We start from the raw sequence: 21400 nt of genomic DNA, 5'->3' as shown, positions 1-21400 counted from the left end.
ACTGTAAGGTCTTATTTGTTAACATTAGTTAATGTATTAACTAACTAACATTAACTACATTATTTATTAAGCTTTCTTAAAGTTACAGTCAATCATTGTTTGATCATGTTAGTTCACAGTGCATTAACTAATGTTAACAAATACAACTTTTGATTTTAGTAATGCATTAGTAAGCATCACAATTAGCATTAATTACGATTAATAAATACTAGGGGTGAAACGGTACACAGAAGTCATGGTTCGGTTCATGCCTCGGTTCGGACATCACGGTTCGGTACGAGTTCTGTACAATGGAGGGAAAAGCAAAACAAAAATGTAGAAGGCATTTTTTTTTCTTGTGCATGTCTGTAGGCTGTACCACCAAAGGAAAATAAATGTCTTAAAGGGATACTCCACCGTTTTTTCATATTAAACTATGTGTAACCGGGGCAGGAATAGCCTGAAATTTGATTAATTCCCCTGGTGATTTGCCCTTATGTTTGCTTTGACTCAGCCGTGCGCTGTCCCCTTTAAGATTGTGTGCATGCGCAGATGAGATAGAGAGCGCGTCCGACTGAAAGAGAGCGCAGTTTGAGACAGAGTCACACAGAGGGAAAAGTAGTTGATTAAACTGTTAAAGAGAGAACATTTCCAGTTTGATATTGACTTGTGAATCTGTGGTGATAACAGCCGTGTGATATTGTCGAGTGTATGGTTGATTTCGCTGCTCGTACGAGTGTGGTGTTCCTGCACGTGAGAGATCTTCCGTGGGGAAAGGAAATACAGAGACGTTGGGGAAGATTGAGCGTGAGTTACTCTGTGATATGTTATAAAAAGTTGTTGAAAGGTTAAATAACACGGTTTATTTAATATATTAATGCAACTTTGAGTAATTATTGTTCTTTATGCCGTGTTAGAGGGGAGAACAGCCACGCGTGATATTGCACGTGCACCAGCTGCCACGTGAGCTTTTTCTGTGTGCTTCAAAGTCTCAATAAGAGTGAGTTTTGATCATTTTATTCTCCTAAAGTGTTTATGTATAAGTTTTAAAGAATATTTGTACCTTTGTTCAAGTGTATACTATTTTTCTTGTGTAGTTACTGTTTGACTTGAACAGAAGGGGTCAAACTGTGTATTGTAATGTATTAATGTGGTGAAATGTGCAGATTTCTCATGTATGCTGTTTTATTTCTTTCATTAGGCACATACAGGCCACTACCGTTGTTTTTGGCACTCATTTTATTTGTTTCTGAGATTATCAATGTGAAAACCTCCTTTTTATTTGTTTTGTTTTGTAAGACTCTTATTACTTTGTTTTCTGCACTTATTGGAGTCAGTTTGATAGTTTATTTTGTTATGCCAATTTTACTTATTAATTGGAATGTTTTTCTAAAACTGCTTTTCTCTTGAACAAAAATATACATTAACGCTGTGCCTCATTTGAGGCTCAGTCAGGAATAAAAGAACCCGTTTTCTTTAGATGTTATGGCTGTGTCTTATTTCCTGACATAACGTTTGAACGGCCACATCTAATTTGGTACCAGGAGTGGGGTCTCCGTTTTTTTTTGTTTGGGGATTGGTTTATTTTTGTGATAAGAGTGCTAAAATAGTAGGGTGCAAACAACGGTAGTGGTTAAGAGCGGCTGAGTGCTATAAGGACCTGCAGAATATTGTGTGCCATCCTGAAAGGAGCTGCAGGAGGACCAAGAGCCAGCAAACCTGGACTGCTGCGTCGGAGGAGATTGTGAAGGACGGTGCTTATTGAACTGACTGTTTGAGAACTGAGACTTTCTGCAACTGTGAGTCATGGACGCTGAGGACATGGACGATGCATCCTCCCAGGGTGAGGACATTCAGGGTGCAGGTGCTGCAGCTCCGGAAATGGACATTGAGGGAGGTAACCCCATCTCGCAGCTACAGTCACAGATACTGGAGTTGGGACGTAGACATGATCAAGTAATGTCAACGCTTTCTAACATGACTAATGTACCTACTAGATCTTATGTGTATATCCCAAGAGAGAGACAAATTGTACCTTTCAGTGGGGATCCGGGTAAAGATTGCCAAAATGTGGATGAGTTCATTGAGGAACTTGAGAGAGTAATCAGAGTGAGGGGTTTAAATACAGAGGATCAGGTGGATTTTATCCTCTCCCACTTAAGGGGTTCCGCTCTAGATGAAGTCAGGTTGTGTATGGGAGGGGAGGATAAGTTACCTCAAGACATGTTCTCCTACTTGAGGGCAGCCTTCAGGGAAAAGCGAAGCACCCCCCAGTTGTTACATGCATTTTATGCACGGAAACAATTGGATGGTGAAGATTTCCGTGATTATTCACACGCCCTGTCCTTGCTGCTCAATGCTGCACTCCAGCAGTCACCCCATATTGTTCCGAACATGCAGCTGGCATTGCGAGATCAGTTTATAGAGGGAGTGAGGGATTCAATGCTCCGTAGGGAACTGCGTAAGGTGGTTAGAGAGCGACCTCACGCTACATTATTTGAAGTCCGTGAGGAGGCCCTTATGTGGTGTTTGGAAGAGAGACCCCGTGCAGCTAATCTTGCTAAAAACCGAAATCTAGTGGGTGTGGGGGAAAATGTAGAGCATGCGAGAATGTCTGCGACCGTACCAAGTGACTTGAGTGTAGCCCTGCAGGAAGTAATTAAGGTAATTACACAACAAGGGAAATGCGCAGTGTGAGAGATTTAACCGCACTCTGCACGATCTCTTGCGTTCATTACCACCTGAGAAGAAACGGAGATGGCCAGAGTACTTACCTGAGCTGGTGTACGCCTACAATGTGACTCCCCATTCTTCCACCGGTTACTCTCCATACTACATGCTGTTTGGAATGCAGCCACACTTACCAGTAGATGCCTTGCTGGGTCAGGAGACAGGAGGGGAGATAGAGCCTACCTGGTTGTCTGTCCATAAGGAACGGCTTCAGGATGCACACTCCAGAGCACGAGAGTATGCTGAAAGAAAGGCAGCGGACCGTGTTGCCAAGCGTGAGAATGTGGTGTATTGTCCAGAGGTAGCAGTGGGTCAGCAGGTGTATTTACGATATCGTCCTCCAGGAAGGAACAAGATCCAGGATGCCTGGGCTCCCACGGTGTATACGGTAGTTGAGGTGCATGGAACAACCTACACCGTGGAACCGGTGGGTGGTGGCCCTGCAAAAAGAGTGCATAGGTCAGACATCAGGCCCTGTCCAAGACCAGTCCCAGTGCCGATGCCTAGGAAAAGAGTGACACCTGTAAAAGTTCCTACCTCGGAGTTGGTAGAAGGGATGCCTACACTGGATGCAGAATGTGTGCTGGTGGAGGAAACCAGATGGACTAAGGAGGATCCAGTGGACGAAGTGCTTGGGAGGTTGCAGCAGCCAGTGGTGCAGCCAGAGGATGATGCTGAAATAAGAGAAGTGGAGGGCAATGATGGAGTGCAAGTAGATGATGAGGCGAGTATAGTAAGACAGTTCCCTCAGCCCAAAACAGAAAGAAAGGATTCAGCATTGGATGTGGTGGTGATTAGGCCAGTTCCTGTTCCCCGAAAGCCCAGGGTAGAGAGTGCCCAGGTGGATGTACCCTGTCCTTCACCACGCAGGACCCAGCGGTCTACTGCTGGGGTTCATAGCAATCCAAACAGGTTGCCTAAATCGGCTTGCAATTCTGTGTCTTTCAGTCCCGATGCTCTTTCCCAAGTGTTAGCTGGAATAGTTTTGTATACATCTGGAAAACTACAAGGAGTAGTGGATGATTAAAGCATGTTTGTAGTCATCGAGGACGTTGACTGTAGGCAGGGGAGAGTGTAACCGGGGCAGGAATAGCCTGAAATTTGATTAATTCCCCTGGTGATTTGCCCTTATGTTTGCTTTGACTCAGCCGTGCGCTGTCCCCTTTAAGATTGTGTGCATGCGCAGATGAGATAGAGAGCGCGTCCGACTGAAAGAGAGCGCAGTTTGAGACAGAGTCACACAGAGGGAAAAGTAGTTGATTAAACTGTTAAAGAGAGAACATTTCCAGTTTGATATTGACTTGTGAATCTGTGGTGATAACAGCCGTGTGATATTGTCGAGTGTATGGTTGATTTCGCTGCTCGTACGAGTGTGGTGTTCCTGCACGTGAGAGATCTTCCGTGGGGAAAGGAAATACAGAGACGTTGGGGAAGATTGAGCGTGAGTTACTCTGTGATATGTTATAAAAAGTTGTTGAAAGGTTAAATAACACGGTTTATTTAATATATTAATGCAACTTTGAGTAATTATTGTTCTTTATGCCGTGTTAGAGGGGAGAACAGCCACGCGTGATATTGCACGTGCACCAGCTGCCACGTGAGCTTTTTCTGTGTGCTTCAAAGTCTCAATAAGAGTGAGTTTTGATCATTTTATTCTCCTAAAGTGTTTATGTATAAGTTTTAAAGAATATTTGTACCTTTGTTCAAGTGTATACTATTTTTCTTGTGTAGTTACTGTTTGACTTGAACAGAAGGGGTCAAACTGTGTATTGTAATGTATTAATGTGGTGAAATGTGCAGATTTCTCATGTATGCTGTTTTATTTCTTTCATTAGGCACATACAGGCCACTACCGTTGTTTTTGGCACTCATTTTATTTGTTTCTGAGATTATCAATGTGAAAACCTCCTTTTTATTTGTTTTGTTTTGTAAGACTCTTATTACTTTGTTTTCTGCACTTATTGGAGTCAGTTTGATAGTTTATTTTGTTATGCCAATTTTACTTATTAATTGGAATGTTTTTCTAAAACTGCTTTTCTCTTGAACAAAAATATACATTAACGCTGTGCCTCATTTGAGGCTCAGTCAGGAATAAAAGAACCCGTTTTCTTTAGATGTTATGGCTGTGTCTTATTTCCTGACATAACGTTTGAACGGCCACATCTGTTATTCCCTTAACTAAGATACATACCTCTCTCGTCTCAGTATGTGCACTAAATCGCTCTGTCTTGCGGCGAAACTTTGGTAGCACTTAGCTTAGCCCAGTTCATTCAATATGGGCCAAGCAGACAAGCTACCAAACACCTTCACGTTTTCCCTATTTAAATACAGTTACTCGCGTAGTGTAACTCGACCTAGGACGGTGACACAAAACAAAACGTTGCGCTTTTCTAAGCGTGTAAAATGGATAACTATATTGTATGGCGGAATACCATAGCAAGTGCTTGGAAGCACTTCGACTTGGCGCAGTAATATCTTCACTAGAGGGAGCGGGGGCCGGTGAGAGGATTTTTCACGAGTGAAGATATTACTGCGCCAAGTCGAAGTGCTTCCAAGCACTTGCTATGGTATTCCACCATACAATATAGTTATCCATTTTACACGCTTAGAAAAGCGCAACGTTTTGTTTTGTGTCACCGTCCTAGGTCGAGTTACACTACGCGAGTAACTGTATTTAAATAGGGAAAACGTGGAGGTGTTTGGTAGCTTCTCTGCTTGGCCCATATTGAATGAACTGGGCTAAGCTAAGTGCTAACAAAGTTTCGCCACAAGACAGAGCGATTTAGTGCACGCACTGAGACGAGAGAGGTATGTATCAACTCGTCTTAGTTAAGGGAATAACATAGTTTAATATGAAAAAACGGTGGAGTATCCCTTTAAAGGAGAACTCCGGTCAATTTTAACATTGAGCTAATTTTTTTGTAAATTTGGAGTGCTGTCAGTACAGAGAACAACGACAAAAATCGGTGTTGCCTACACCGTGTTATCCTCTTTTTAAAACTTGCACCCTGTTGACTAAAATGGGGCAAGTTTTAAACCTGCTTTTAGCCTCTACTGTGTGTGATTCTTTCAGAGTGAACACGGTGAATCTGACAGCAGTAGATGTGAAAGATATGAATAAAACTGATGTTAATTCAGCCAGCGCACATTTATTTACTTCCTGTTTTCGGTCGAAGTCCACATTAGTCGATTGACGAGTTCTCCACTGTTTCTTAGTTACCTATGATCACGCGCGTGAACTCGACAATCGACTAATGTGGACTTAGACCGAAAACAGGAAGTAAATACAGGTATGAGCGCTGGCTGAATTAACATCACTTTTATTCATATCTTTCACATCTACTGCAGTCAGATTCACCTTGTTCACTCTGAATAAAATCACTCACATGGCTGGTGCACTTGTAATGACACATCAAGGATGTTAAGAGGCTAAAAGCAGGTTTAAAATTTGCCCCAACAGGGTGCAAATTTTAAAGAGGATAACACGGTGTAGGCAACACCGATTTTTGTCATTGTTCTCTGTACTGACAGCACTCCAAATTTACAAAAAAATTTGCTCAATGTTAAAATTGACTGGAGTTCTCCTTTAAGCCTTGTATTTTTTTAAAAAGTTTTATTAATAAAGTAAAGGCATAGAACCAGTTTATTTGTAGTGCATTGACAATAGTTTTATATAATTAGTTTATTAATTAAATTAATAAAAATACAAAAAGACCTTGAGATATGTTTTGTAATTGTACCTGAATGAATTTAAAATAAATTTGCTACATTTCAGATCAATATATTTGTTTTCCTTAAAATTTTAATTTCTAACTTTATTCTCATGTTAATTATACATAATTTATTTCTGTATAAAATAATACTACCATTAAAAACACATTTGATTTTCTTTTTTAATCAATGTAGAATGTGTAACTTAAAAATAAACAAATTAGTGCTCTGTTTAATTTTAGGACAAGAAATGAAAACCAATGCAATATGATGAATGTCCAAAAGATGGCACCCACAGACTGTTTTTAAATGGGGTTGGATAAATATTTTTTGCTTTTAAACAATGTGTGTGTGTGTGTGTGTGTGTGTGTGTGTGTGAGAGAGAGAGAGAGAGAGAGAGAGAGAGAGAGAGAGAGAGAGAGAGAGAGAGAGAGAGAGAGAGAGAGAGAGAGATTTTGGTTGGGTGACAGTTGTAGGTTACAGTTTGACAAGAGTTAACAGTTTGACAAAAGCACAATGTTGTGTTTTATTGCAAGTGTACACAAATATAAGTAAACACTTTGCAGTTTGAATGATGTCCTGTATGAACAAAATGATGGAGTATGTTTTTATGTTTCCACTGTTCGATCGCGCCCGCGCCTCGATCTCTCACTCACACACGCACGCACACAACATATTCCAGCATTGCAATCTTGACATCGCAGCCTGTTCATTATAGACACAGAGCTTCAGAGCTAAGGCGGAGCTACAGATTAGGTGTCCCTAAAGAACATGCGTATTTAACAGTAGTCCCGCTTTACATTAATTAATTTGCACGCAAGTTTTATTTATTTTTATACCGTGTATTCTCCGTGTATATTCATGCACCGAACTGTGACGCCATACCGGTTCGGTTCAATACGAATACATGTAGGCTACCGTTCCACCCCTAATAAATACTGAAGAAGAATTGTTCATGCCACATGTTAACTAAAGTAGTTAAACTTGTAAAGTGTTACAAATGGCTAGGCTACACCTTGCAGCCAATCAGAATAAAGTATTCAGACAGACCATGGTATACACATCTAGCAAAAACGCAATGTAACTGACTTACTGGTGTCTTGGACCCTCCTCCGTTTCTCTTTCTCTTCTCCCTCTGTCTCGGTCACTTGCAAGATGAAGCCATTTTTTAATAAATGATTCGATCTCTTGATCGGTGGCCGCAGCTGTCAGTCTGTTGTTTCTGACAGTTCCTAAAAAAATATAACATTGTAAATGCAAGGATGGACTACACAACTTTTAAAATCTTAGGACCCAATTAGGTAACACAAGCATTAGCGCATAGTTAATGCATAGTTAGCCAGCGCCAATGTAAAGAACATTTTGGCCATGGCCAAGGACACTCTTTGCTTCCAGATGCCCAAAAGGAACAAGTTTGATGCCTGCTAGGAAGATCGGACTGCGTCAAAAAATGGAAATCACATTATGAAATAAATGTTTATCTCCAATACACATTGGCCACAATTATTGACACCTCTAGATTTTGTTTACGAGTAAAATATCTCAGAAGTATATTCCCATTAATATTTATCTTTTTTTAGCACACCAGGGTGACTAGGAACATGAAATTGTCCAGCTATGACTTCTTGTTTCACAGGAGTTTAAATATGAGGAAACACAAAGGCCAAATTCCCTGAATCATCCATCACAATGAGTAAAACCAAAGAATATAGTTCTGATGTGCAGCAAAAGATTGTTGAACATCACAAAATAGAAAGTGGCTGTAAGACAATAGCTAAAGAATTGAAAATCCCCATTTTGACCATCAGGGCAATAATTAAGAAGTTATAATCAACTAATGATGTTACGAATCTGCCTGGAAGAGGACATGTGTCTATTGTCTTAATGGACGGTGAGGAGGAGAGTTTGAGTGGCCAAAGACTCTCCAAGGATCACAGATGGAGAATTGCAGAGATTACTGGAGTCTTGGGGTCAGAAAGCCTAAAAAAAAAAAAAAAAAAAAAAACCCTACATCTCCACATGTTGTTTGGGAGGGTTTCAAGAAAAATCCTCCTCGCTCCGCTAAAATTAAACTCCAGCATATTCAGTTGTAAGACACGACTGGAACTTCAAAAGGGACCAGATTCTATGGTCAGATGAAACAAAAAAAAAAAAGGGCCTTTTTGGCAGCAAACCCACTAGATGTGTTTTAAACTGTAGGCTATTTTATTCCCACCCGCAGTTTTCTGTAGCAAATCACATTGACACATGTTATTAAGGTGAAAACATCCTGACTCAAAACATAAAGCAGGCCAACTAATGTTAATTTTATAATTACTAGGGTATAATAAAAATGTGAAATACATTTGGAATTGGATGAGGAATAGCCTAATACCTGACCCAACTTTTAAATAGTCTACCTGAACCCAAAACATCTATTATTGTTACTTTGTAATCAAGCTTTTATTGTAAGAAAAAGCATGTAGTTTTTTTTATTTATTTGTGCATTATTCCTAGGGTTAATGAAACATTGCTGTCACAAAGTAATACAACTAGTGCAGTATTATGTCCAATGTATAAACATGAATGTCAAATTACACTATATTATTATTATTATTATTTTTCATTGTTGTGCCAAAATAAGACACGAGTTTTAAAATACTTTAACCGTGCAGAACTGACTAAAGGTTGGGTGAGTGATAATCTAAATGTAACGTTAATGGCGCGCCGAGCAATCGATACTTGTTCATTTCGCATTCGTGACAACCATAATAGATCTAGCTTAGAGTTGAACTGCCAAAATAATGTAACTTCGAATATAAATTATTCCATCGACTCTATATAACACAACATGCAGACTCCAACTTGATATAACGAAGCAATCGCTAACAAAAATAAACATTTATGGATTATGTCTTACCTTGACTTTTTGCAGTACTGGTATCCGTCCTCCGTCCTCCTGACAATCCTCTGACGTTTTGGTTTTGAGCGCCTTTTTCGCGCTTTCCGGCAACGTTTAAATTTAAAGGGCCGTGAACTGGAAAATCGTCAGTTAGATTTTTTTTTCTTCTTCACAGACAACTACAAATGCAGTAAATATTATATTTAAACATAATAGATCTTATCTCTAATCAGCAAAAAAGTGGGAACATTTTGTCATGAATGCAGGGCTTTGAAAAAGTATTCAAGAAAACATATCAAAATAATATTTTCTCATAGCAGGTTCTGCTGATTTGTCATCTTCATTTAATTGTATTTCATCAATTATAGTGTCAATTAGTATTATAATTTTTTAATCTTTAATAAAGATAGTTTATAACCTAAAGATGACAGTTGTATAAATGTCAATTATATTTAGCCAGAAATGTAAGAAAAATTTAAGGTTTATTTAGAATAAAATATTGTTTATATATATATATATATATATATATATATATATATATATATATATATATATATATATATATATATATAAACATTTAATATAATATAATATTATACATATAACATAATATAATATTTTACATATTTAAATATTTTAAGGGAGTTTAAAATATTACCCTTTGTGGGGTCACTTTGACACACCTAGGAACAGTGAATCGCAACCTTTTTGACTTCAATGTCCCCTTATATTCTCCACAACAAATCCTGTACATTTGTTATAAAAATAGCCAAATAATGAGAAATATCTTTTCTCATTGGTGGATTTAGTTTTGTCATAATTTTAAGTCATCTTGAGGCCCCAGTGGAAGTTTGTCCAGGTCTGCTCTAGAAGTTAGATGACACTGCTAGCAAGATAAGCAAGGTTACACCGAGTAGGCTACATACAACATGTTCCTGGCTTAACATCTTTGTTGATCCTGGAACAGCATTCGACCAATTAGATTTGAAGTTTGCAGTTGTGTCAAGTTTAGGCTTACAACCATGCTTTTAGATCAATGTTATTATCATTTCCCTCTGATTGTAGGTTTAGGGTTAGGGTTAGGGTTAGGACTATTTTTATGGACAGGAATGTTGTTCCAAGATCAACAAAATATATTGATACAGGAGCATGTACTTGGCAAAATCATTGTGCCCCAAGCTTTGCACAAACAGCAACTAAAGTATCTTCTTGCACATCCCAAAACCATAAAAAGTCTTCATAAGTTTGAACCTAGACACTTGAACTTTTCTAGACACTGTACCTACAAAACATATGTTAGCAATAGCATATATGTCATAGATGTAAGTACATGTAGCCTCACATCCAGCCTAAGTGTCTACTCCATCCATACCAAAAAATATTGTTAAATGTTGTTAAAAAAATGTTTAAAAAATATTCAGGCCATTACAGGTTCAATCTTTGTCCCTTTTAAGCTAAATTAGCCATTTTCAGAAGTGTGGCATCGAATCCAGAAATGGACTTACCACGTAGGTTTTAATTTTTGGGAAACACAAAGAATATTTGCCACGTCGAATGTGAGCCAAGTTAGACTTACACCCTGCAATGCTGACTGTGCTGTATATATTTCCCAAATTGTAATTAATTATTTGGGCAATATTTGCCATGTCAAATGGGGGCCACTTTTGCCTCACATCGAGATGAGATAGTGCTCACTGAGCCATATCTTTGCCCAAACTGGCCCAGATATGTTTTAAGATAACTGGGCCACATTTGGAGCATCATATGTGGTCCACTTTTGGCTCACACCCAGATGAGCCAGTGCTCACAGAGCCATATCTTTGCCAAATCTGGCCCAGATATGTTTTAAGAAAACTGGGCCACATTTGCTGAAACATATGTGGGCCATTTTTGGTTTACATCCAGATCAGTCATTGTCGATTGTGCCACGTTTTTGCCATAGGTGGCCCACATTTGGCTTGTGATATTTGGGCCATATTCATTATTTATCATATGGGCCACTTTAGGCTCACATCCAGATGAGCCAGTGCTCACTGAGCCATATCTTTGCCCAAACTGGCCCAGATATGTTTTAAGATAACTGGGCCACATTTGGAGCATCATATGTGGGCCACTTTTGGCTCAAATCCAAATGAGCCAGTGCTCACTGAGCCACATCTTTGCCCAAACTGGCCCAGATATGTTTTAAGATAACTGGGCCACATTTGGATCATCATATGTGGGCCACTTTTGCCTCACACCCAGATGAGCAAGTGCTCACTGAGCCATATCTTTGCCAAAACTGGCCCAGATGTGTTTTAAGATAACTGGGCCACATTTGGATCATCATATGTGGGCCACTTTTGGCTCACACCCAGATGAGCCAGTGCTCACTGAGCCATATCTTTGCCAAAACTGGCCCAGATATGTTTTAAGATAACTGGGCCACATTTGCAGCATCATATGTGGGCCACTTTTGGTTTACACCCAGATGAGCCAGAGCTCACTGAACCATATCATTGCCAAAACTGGCCCAGATGTGTTTTAAGATAACTGGGCCACATTTGCAGCATTATATGTGGGCCACTTTTGGCTCACATCCAGATGAGACAGTGCCACTGAGCCATATCTTTGACAAAACTGGCCCAGATGTGTTTTAAGATAACTGGGCCACATTTGCTGAAACATATGTGGGCCACTTTTGGCTCACACCCAAATGAGCCAGTGCTCACTGAGCCATGTCATTGCCAAAACTGGCCCAGATGTGTTTTAAGATAACTGGGCCACATTTGGATCATCACATGTGGGCCACTTTTGGCTCATACCCAGATGAGCAAGTGTTCACTGAGCCATATCTTTGCCAAAACTGGCCCAGATGTGATTTAATATAACTGGGCCACATTTGCAGCATCATATGTGGGCCACTTTTGGTTCACACCCAGATGAGCCAGAGCTCACTGAGCCATATCATTGCCAAAACTGGCCCAGATTTGTTTTAAGATAACTGGGCCACATTTGGATCATCATATGTGGGCCACTTTTGGTTCACACCCAGATGAGCCAGAGCTCACTGAGCCATATCTTTGCCAAAACTGGCCCAGATGTGTTTTAAGATAACTGGGCCACATTTGGATCATCATATATGGGCCACTTTTGGCTCACACCCAGATGAGCAAGTGCTCACTGAGCCATATCATTGCCAAAACTGGCCCAGATGTGTTTTAAGATAACTGGGCCACATTTGCAGCATTATATGTGGGCCACTTTTGGCTCACATCCAGATGAGACAGTGCCACTGAGCCATATCTTTGCCAAAACTGGCCCAGATGTGTTTTAAGATAACTGGGCCACATTTGCTGAAACATATGTGGGCCACTTTTGGCTCACACCCAAATGAGCCAGTGCTCACTGAGCCATATCTTTGCCAAAACTGGCCCAGATGTGATTTAAGATAACTGGGCCACATTTGCAGCATCATATGTGGGCCACTTTTGGTTCACACCCAGATGAGCCAGGGCTCATTGAGCCATATCATTGCCAAAACTGGCCCAGATGTGTTTTAAGATAACTGGGCCACATTTGGATCATCATATGTGGGCCACTTTTGGCTCACACCCAGATGAGCAAGTGCTCACTGAGCCATATCATTGCCAAAACTGGCCCAGATGTGTTTTAAGATAACTGGGCCACATTTGCAGCATTATATGTGGGCCACTTTTGGCTCACATCCAGATGAGACAGTGCCACTGAGCCATATCTTTGCCAAAACTGGCCCAGATGTGTTTTAAGATAACTGGGCCACATTTGCTGAAACATATGTGGGCCACTTTTGGCTCACACCCAAATGAGCCAGTGCTCACTGAGCCATATCTTTGCCAAAACTGGCCCAGATGTGATTTAAGATAACTGGGCCACATTTGCAGCATCATATGTGGGCCACTTTTGGTTCACACCCAGATGAGCCAGGGCTCATTGAGCCATATCATTGCCAAAACTGGCCCAGATGTGTTTTAAGATAACTGGGCCACATTTGGATCATCATATGTGGGCCACTTTTGGCTCACACCCAGATGAGCAAGTGCTCACTGAGCCGTATCTTTGCCAAAACTGGCCCAGATGTGTTTTAAGATAACTGGGCCACATTTGCTGAAACATATGTGGGCCACTTTTGGCTCACACCCAAATGAGCCAGTGCTCACTGAGCCATATCATTGCCAAAACTGGCCCAGATGTGTTTTAAGATAACTGGGCCACATTTGCAGCATTATATGTGGGCCACTTTTGGCTCACATCCAGATGAGACAGTGCCACTGTGCCATATCTTTGCCAAAACTGGCCCAGATGTGTTTTAAGATAACTGGGCCACATTTGCAGCATTATATGTGGGCCACTTTTGGCTCACATCCAGATGAGACAGTGCCACTGAGCCATATCTTTGCCAAAACTGGCCCAGATGTGTTTTAAGATAACTGGGCCACATTTGCTGAAACATATGTGGGCCACTTTTGGCTCACACCCAAATGAGCCAGTGCTCACTGAGCCATATCATTGCCAAAACTGGCCCAGATGTGTTTTAAGATAACTGGGCCACATTTGCAGCATTATATGTGGGCCACTTTTGGCTCACATCCAGATGAGCCAGTGCCACTGAGCCATATCTTTGCCAAAACTGGCCCAGATGTGTTTTAAGATAACTGGGCCACATTTGCTGAAACATATGTGGGCCACTTTTGGCTCACATCCAGATGAGACAGTGCCACTGTGCCATATCTTTGCCAAAACTGGCCCAGATATGTTTTAAGAAAACTGGGCCACATTTGCTGAAACATATGTGGGCCATTTTTGGTTTACATCCAGATTAGTCATTGTTGATTGTGCCACGTTTTTGCCATAGGTGGCCCACATTTGGTTTGTGATATTTGGGCCATATTCATTATTTATCATATGGGCCACTTTAGGCTCACATTCAGATTACACAATGCCATAAGTGCCGCATCTTTGCCTAAAAAGGCCCACATGTGACTTAAAATATTTGGGCCATATTTGCCATTTTACATGTGGGCCACTTCAGGCTCAGACACATTTGGTCCGGGCCATAAGTAGGCCTGAAGTGCCGCATCATTGCCTGAAGTGGCCCACATCCGTCTGCTATCTGGGTATGTCCTTGTATATGACCGGACAAAAGTTAATGTGACTGAATGTATGACGAGACAGAGAGTCTCCATTCAAGGGTGTAATATGATTAAGTATAATAGACAAATCTAAACAATATGTTAGTTATGGCTAAGATGTATCTTGATGTAGCCTCGGGAAAACAACCTTGGGGGAGGAACAACTATAAAGAATGAAGGATACCCCCCACTCGTTGTCACACTCTGCAGGCACTTTGTAATGACTGTATGACTGTTGACCTTTCCTTGCAAGGGAATAAATAATTGTTAAAGACAATTGATACCTAAGGTGCAGTGTGGAGAAAAAATCTCTGGTAGCCGAGGCACTCCTTAGTTAAAATGTCTTTATTAAAGAAATGACATGTCCTAAACGGACAACTTTAAAATGCCCACGCGTAGCGGCATGGGGCCTTCTTCAGGGCATAATGAAGCAGATAGAAAACAGGTCTTATAATGACAGAGACACACAAATAGAAGCTAACACACAGGTGCTAACAATCAATGTTGAAGATCTGCAGGTAATTGCTAGGACACGCCTCTCACATGGCTCTCAGCACCAAAGCTACAAGTCACAATAATTAACAAAAACACAGGCACCAAATAGCATGCATATATATTCATGCATATATTGCTAAGGCACACCTCTCACATGGTTCTCAGCACTAAAGCTGTTGGTCACAATAATAAACAAAAAACAAGCAACAGATAGCATGCATAGTATACACTCATGCACATATTGCTAGAACACGCCCCTCACATGATTCTCAGCATTAAAACTGTTAGTCACAATGTAAGCAGGAAACACAAGCAACAGATAGCATACATATATTCATGTATACACATTCATGCATACATATACAATACACAAAAAAAAAAAAAAAAAAAAAAAAAAGGTAAGTAGGCACAGAAAAGAACAATGTTACAAAATCACAAAAAAGGTCTATAATCTATCTCCTCATTTAATCCTGGATAGTCCATCGCTTTAAAGCTCCATATCCAAAAGGTTTCACGTTGCAATATCTGTTTTAAAATGTCACCTCCACGTATTGATTTTTTAATAATTTCATTGTGTGCTATTCAAGAGTTTATTCGACTGATGGTACCATACCTTCAAATGAAGGTTTCTATAGAACCTAAAAAGGTCCACCTTAGTTTTAAATGCATTAGCTTCACTTGTAGGGGAAAAAGTCAATCCTTTTGATAGCACATTCACAGAGTCTTGTGTTAATATATTTTTTGAGATGTTAATTACCGTGCATTCTTCTTTTGGTTCCGAAGATTCCAACGTGGTTTTTGAAGAAGTTTTAGGTTCTATAGAAACCTTCATTTGAAGGTATGGTACCATCAGTCGAATAAACTCTTGAATAGCACACCTGAATTGAACTTTGATACCACTCATGATGCCAAGAGACATTTTAAGCCTAAGTCAAATTTTATGCCTATGAGCTCTAATCCCACCTTGATTGCTTTTACTAAAAAGGTTTCTCATGACATAGACAATATGTTTGACAGAAGACAGAACAGAACAAAACACAACCTTTCAAAACGCGAAAGAGATGCACTGAATTCCCTAACAAAGAATGAGCAGATAATAATAAAGCCTGCTGACAAAGGAGGTGCAGTTGTAGTAATGGATAAATGTTCATATATTGTTGAAGCTCAAAGACAATTAGGAAATAATATTTATTATGAGCAATTGCAAAGAAATCCAATTGTAAAAATGAAAAACGAATTGAGGGACATTTTATCCTATGGTAGAGACCAAAAATGGATCTCAGACAATGAATTTGTTTTTCTAATGAATGAGAATCCCCAAATGCCATGTTTCTACATGTTGCCTAAGATCCATAAGAATTTAGAACAACCTGAGGGTAGACCCATTATCTCAGGCAATGGATCTTTGACTGAGCCCTGCTCCCAATTTGTGGACTTTTTTATAAAACCTCTAGTGCGGAATCTCCCTTCTTTCATTGAAGACACTACTGATGTGCTATGTAAACTTATGAATATCACAAATGTTAAAGATTGTTATTTGGTGACTCTAGATGTAGCCTCCCTATATACCAATATTAATCATCAGGAAGGCCTATTAGCCTTACAATACTATTTGATACATAGGTCGGAGACGTCACCACCTAACCATTTTTTACTTTCTCTCACAGAATGGATTTTAAACAATAATGTGTTCCTCTTCCAAGACAATTTCTTTAGACAGCTCAAGGGCACAGCGATGGGTGCATGTTTTGCTCCTAATTATGCTAATTTATTTTTAGGTCACTGGGAAGAGCAATACATATATAATCGATCCAATAACAAATTCTGTGACAAGATGGTATTTTGGGGACGCTTTATTGATGATATCCTTTTTGTTTGGTCTGGAAATGAGGAAGAACTTTTGCAGTTTCATGAGTACATCAATACAACTAACCCAAATATAAAACTTTCAATTGAACATTCAAAAACATCTATAAATTTTTTGGACTTGACTATCTCCATAGATGACAATAATCTCTTATACACAACAATATATAGGAAAAGCACAGATAGAAACACTTTATTGAGGGCTGACAGCTTCCATCCAAGGAGCCTGAAAGATAACATTCCTTTTGGACAATTTCAGCGTCTTAGACGCATTTGTTACAATGATTCTGATTTCGAAATGCAGGCTCAAGATATGTCATTAAGGTTCAGGGCTAGGGGCTACTCACCAATGATAATAGAAAAAGCAATAATAAAAGCACGTTCCACAACACGCTCTGACCTACTAAAGAAGAAAAAGAGGAGAAAAGACATGGTCAAAAACAATTCTAGACCTGTCTTTGTTACCCAATATAGTAGCAGTGCCTCTGAAATGAAACAAATAATTAAGTCCAACTGGGGGTTAATTCAAAGTGATCCTATTCTGAAAGACGTTTTTCCAGAGCCGCCTATGACAGTGTTCAAGAAGGCACCATCCATAAGGGACAAACTTGTAAGAAGTTATCTTCCAGGTCCTAAACAAAAAACATGGCTAGAAAAAGGGTTGTGGGGGACCTATAGATGTGGATCTTGCAGTCATTGTGAGGGTGTCATCCAAAGTAAAACTTTTTGTGATTTGAGAACACAGAGAGAATTTAAGACTAATGGTTTTATTAACTGTAACTCTGAATATGTGGTCTACCGGCTACAATGCCCATGTGGGTGTTTCTATGTGGGCAGAACTAAAAGAAAACTAAAAGAGCGGTTTTATGAACACAAATACGCAATCCGAGTCAACAACGATGATTACCCTATGGCCAAACACTATAAAGAAATACACCATAGTGACCCATCATCTTTGAGAATTCAGGGCATTGAAATTATTAAAAAATCAATACGTGGAGGTGACATTTTAAAACAGATATTGCAACGTGAAACCTTTTGGATATGGAGCTTTAAAGCGATGGACTATCCAGGATTAAATGAGGAGATAGATTATAGACCTTTTTTGTGATTTTGTAACATTGTTCTTTTCTGTGCCTACTTACCTTTTTTTTTTTTTTTTTTTTTTTTTGTGTATTGTATATGTATGCATGAATGTGTATACATGAATATATGTATGCTATCTGTTGCTTGTGTTTCCTGCTTACATTGTGACTAACAGTTTTAATGCTGAGAATCATGTGAGGGGCGTGTTCTAGCAATATGTGCATGAGTGTATACTATGCATGCTATCTGTTGCTTGTTTTTTGTTTATTATTGTGACCAACAGCTTTAGTGCTGAGAACCATGTGAGAGGTGTGCCTTAGCAATATATGCATGAATATATATGCATGCTATTTGGTGCCTGTGTTTTTGTTAATTATTGTGACTTGTAGCTTTGGTGCTGAGAGCCATGTGAGAGGCGTGTCCTAGCAATTACCTGCAGATCTTCAACATTGATTGTTAGCACCTGTGTGTTAGCTTCTATTTGTGTGTCTCTGTCATTATAAGACCTGTTTTCTATCTGCTTCATTATGCCCTGAAGAAGGCCCCATGCCGCTACGCGTGGGCATTTTAAAGTTGTCCGTTTAGGACATGTCATTTCTTTAATAAAGACATTTTAACTAAGGAGTGCTTCGGCTACCAGAGATTTTTTCTCCACACTGCACCTTAGATGTTCTACCTTGGACCGAAGAGCACCCAAATCAAACTCAAAAGGAATTGAGCACGCCATCCATCCTGAATCAAGACAATTGATACCTGTTTGTCTCTTATTCAGTGATGTAAAATTGTTTGCCACTACAATGGTTCCTACCGGGGAGCTAGCAGACCGAGAGCAGCGCCATTCTTCTCAGAAGTTCATGACAAACTCACCAAGTCATGGCGCCCCCTACTCGGTGCACTTCCGCACTTCAACCTCCACCACCCTCACCACGACTGACATCAACTGTCAACTTTTGCACCTCCAAGATACCTTACGGAAAGTTGACATGATATAATTCGGAGAATATTGGTAAAAGGTTTGATTTCACAGCATATTTACTTTTCAAAAAAGGAGCAGGAAACCAGCACATACTTTCAATTACTGCAGAATCATTTTGGGTAGCGTTCGTAAGTTTCTTCCCTCTACTTCCTGTATCTGCGTGATCTGTGAATAAACCGAATAAATTATATGGAAATTACATTAAAAAGGTACCTTCAATTTGAACGTTGACTTTATACCAACTTGACAATGTTGGCTGTGTTTTACTGCCAAGATTAAATACACTGTAAACCCGAACAGTACTACTAACTTATAAAGATTGAGAACAATGCTATTAAAGTATGTTACATACAGGGATGTAGTGGAGGCTAAACGCACGTAAACGCCGTTTACACACCTCCCAAAATTAAGTGCGTTTATCCACCTCTACATTGCGTTTATCCACCTCTAAATTTCACGTTATTTGAGCGGACTTTGCTTTTCCAGTGCGTGATCGCCGATCGGTACATGATTCGAGCATTTGGGCAATTAATGACAGAGCAGAACGAGCTAGTCACGACTGTTTCCCGAAACAGTATCGTTCAACCACGTTGGTTTATGACGTCTCGCACGTGGTGGACTAATAACTTATTTTAATTAATCTGTTTGAGATCGAATTAACGCTAGATTTTGTCATATAAGCTACAGACATGGCATCTGAAGACCATTTCTAATTTTTCTCAGTTATTTTGCTTTATTACCAGACTCAATATTTGGCTCGTTCTTACATAGTAGAGCACGTTCGCACATGCGCAGTCTTCAAAAACGGTGCTTTAAATCTCTTGACAAACTAAAAGACGTAAATTACATTTGTATGTATTCTAAATAAATAACACAGGTTGTACTGAATGTCAGCTTGCTTATTTTGCTAAAGATAAGGATTTATTCAGTCTACATCTCATGTAAACTAGAAACTATGCTTCTAACCACAGCTCGAGAGCTGTCGTTCCAACCACACAAGTTTGCGATGCTGTTTGCGAACGTTCGTTGGAACGATGGTTTCGGGAAACACCAAATCGTTGAACTATGCTGATAACGACGGAACTTGCGACCATAGTTGGCTAACGATGCTTTCGGGAAATGCACCCCTGGTTTTTCCCAGGAGGTCACCCATCCAGGTACTAACCAGGCTCAGCCCTGCTTAGCTTCAGTGGGCAACCAGTCTTGGGCTACAGGGTGATATGGCTGCTGGCGAAAACACACGCTCGTGAAGTTACTAAACAAGCTGCACGAGAATGAAACTTGATCACAGCCACAACAGGAAATCATTAAAATGATGCAAAAAAAGTGATCATTTAAAAATTCATTACAGGCAGCTTAATGTAGGGAGCATGTCAAAACCCAACTGTAGGCCTACAAGAGATTCAGAGGGAATCAAGCCTGCACCAGGTTAAAGAATTTTCCCTCTACAGGGAAACACTGATCCACATTTTTCTGATAGACCAAACAACTAATCAATTAATCGAGGAAATATTCAACAGATGAATCAACTATGAAAATAATCCCAAATCCCTAATCATTATGCACAAGTGCATAGCATTGGAAGCCCTGGATATAAGCCTCCCTCTCGATCTCTCTTAAATATTTTTGTTCTCTCTGTTTTGTCATTTAGTAAACTTTATAGATTTCAACCATATTATTCCTTTTTGAGTCTCTTTAAAGGGTAACTAAACCCTAAACCAACTTTTTTTAGTTAATGATCTGTAAGAATGGTGCTTTATTAGTGCTGTTCATTGATTCGAGTAACTTTTTTGACATTTGGGTATAAAGTGTTTTAATTCTACAATATATGGTGTAAAAACGTCTGAGTGCTGCCCTCTTCAGGTTGAACGGTGGCTACTGCAGTTGAATTTTCCTATTGGATGTTGCGGTACTGCGTGACGTAAGCGGTACTGCGTGACGTATGCAGGTTCCAGCTCACCACGCCCTCCCTTGGTACGAGCTCACCACTCCCTTGGATGAGCTAGTGTAGATTTATCTGTATTTAGTACAGTGGTAGGTGTACTGTTGCTGGGTGCAACTGCACTGCTGGACTGCATAGCTTTCCAGCAGACTTGGAAATTAGGCGCCAGTGTTTGCATGCACTTGGCCTGGAAGACCGTGAGTGTAAAACCTGCATTTTACGCGGAATTGCTTTTCCAACGCAATAGAGGTGGAAATTGGCTTCTCCACACAGCTCGCGCTGAACAGCGACGCAGTGCCAAACGCTGCTCCTCGATCCTACATGGACTCCACCACCGCAGCGGCATCTTGATGTGAGTGATATATATTTTAATCACAATTTATGGTTAGGCGCGCGTTACGTTAGGCTAAAGTTAATCCTCTGGGGTCGACAAACGCGTCGGCGCATTTTGCTGGATTTTTTCACATAGCGGCAAAATATGAATATGCCTACAGAGAGCGCATGCTATTGATATCAACTCGATAAATCTCATCAGATGCATCATGTACTTTACGTCGTCTTGCGACCCTGTGAGTCACTCTCCA

General features: G+C 40.0%; 1 protein-coding gene across 1 annotated transcript; it reads left to right on the top strand.

Moving 5' to 3' along the window:
* The first annotated feature begins 476 nt into the window (after window positions 1–476).
* Window positions 477–4823, top strand: LOC308702292 (uncharacterized protein). The gene is made up of 2 exons (XM_081385003.1): window positions 477–979; window positions 1181–4823. The coding sequence occupies exon 2, from the start codon at window positions 2816–2818 to the stop codon at window positions 3734–3736; it is 921 nt and encodes a 306-aa protein (XP_081241129.1). The 5' UTR covers window positions 477–979; window positions 1181–2815; the 3' UTR covers window positions 3737–4823.
* The last annotated feature ends 16577 nt before the right edge of the window (window positions 4824–21400 follow it).

The sequence above is a fragment of the Scardinius erythrophthalmus genome, assembly GCF_964197995.2.
Source record: "Scardinius erythrophthalmus genome assembly, chromosome: 14".
NCBI lineage: Eukaryota > Metazoa > Chordata > Actinopteri > Cypriniformes > Leuciscidae > Scardinius > Scardinius erythrophthalmus.
The sequence above is the reverse complement of the archived record's forward strand: the minus strand, read 5'-3'. Positions and strand labels throughout refer to the sequence as shown.

Bases quoted from the DNA above. Each gene is read 5' to 3' on its own strand.
- LOC308702292 (XM_081385003.1), top strand. From the start codon at position 2,816: ATGCTGTTTGGAATGCAGCCACACTTACCAGTAGATGCCTTGCTGGGT.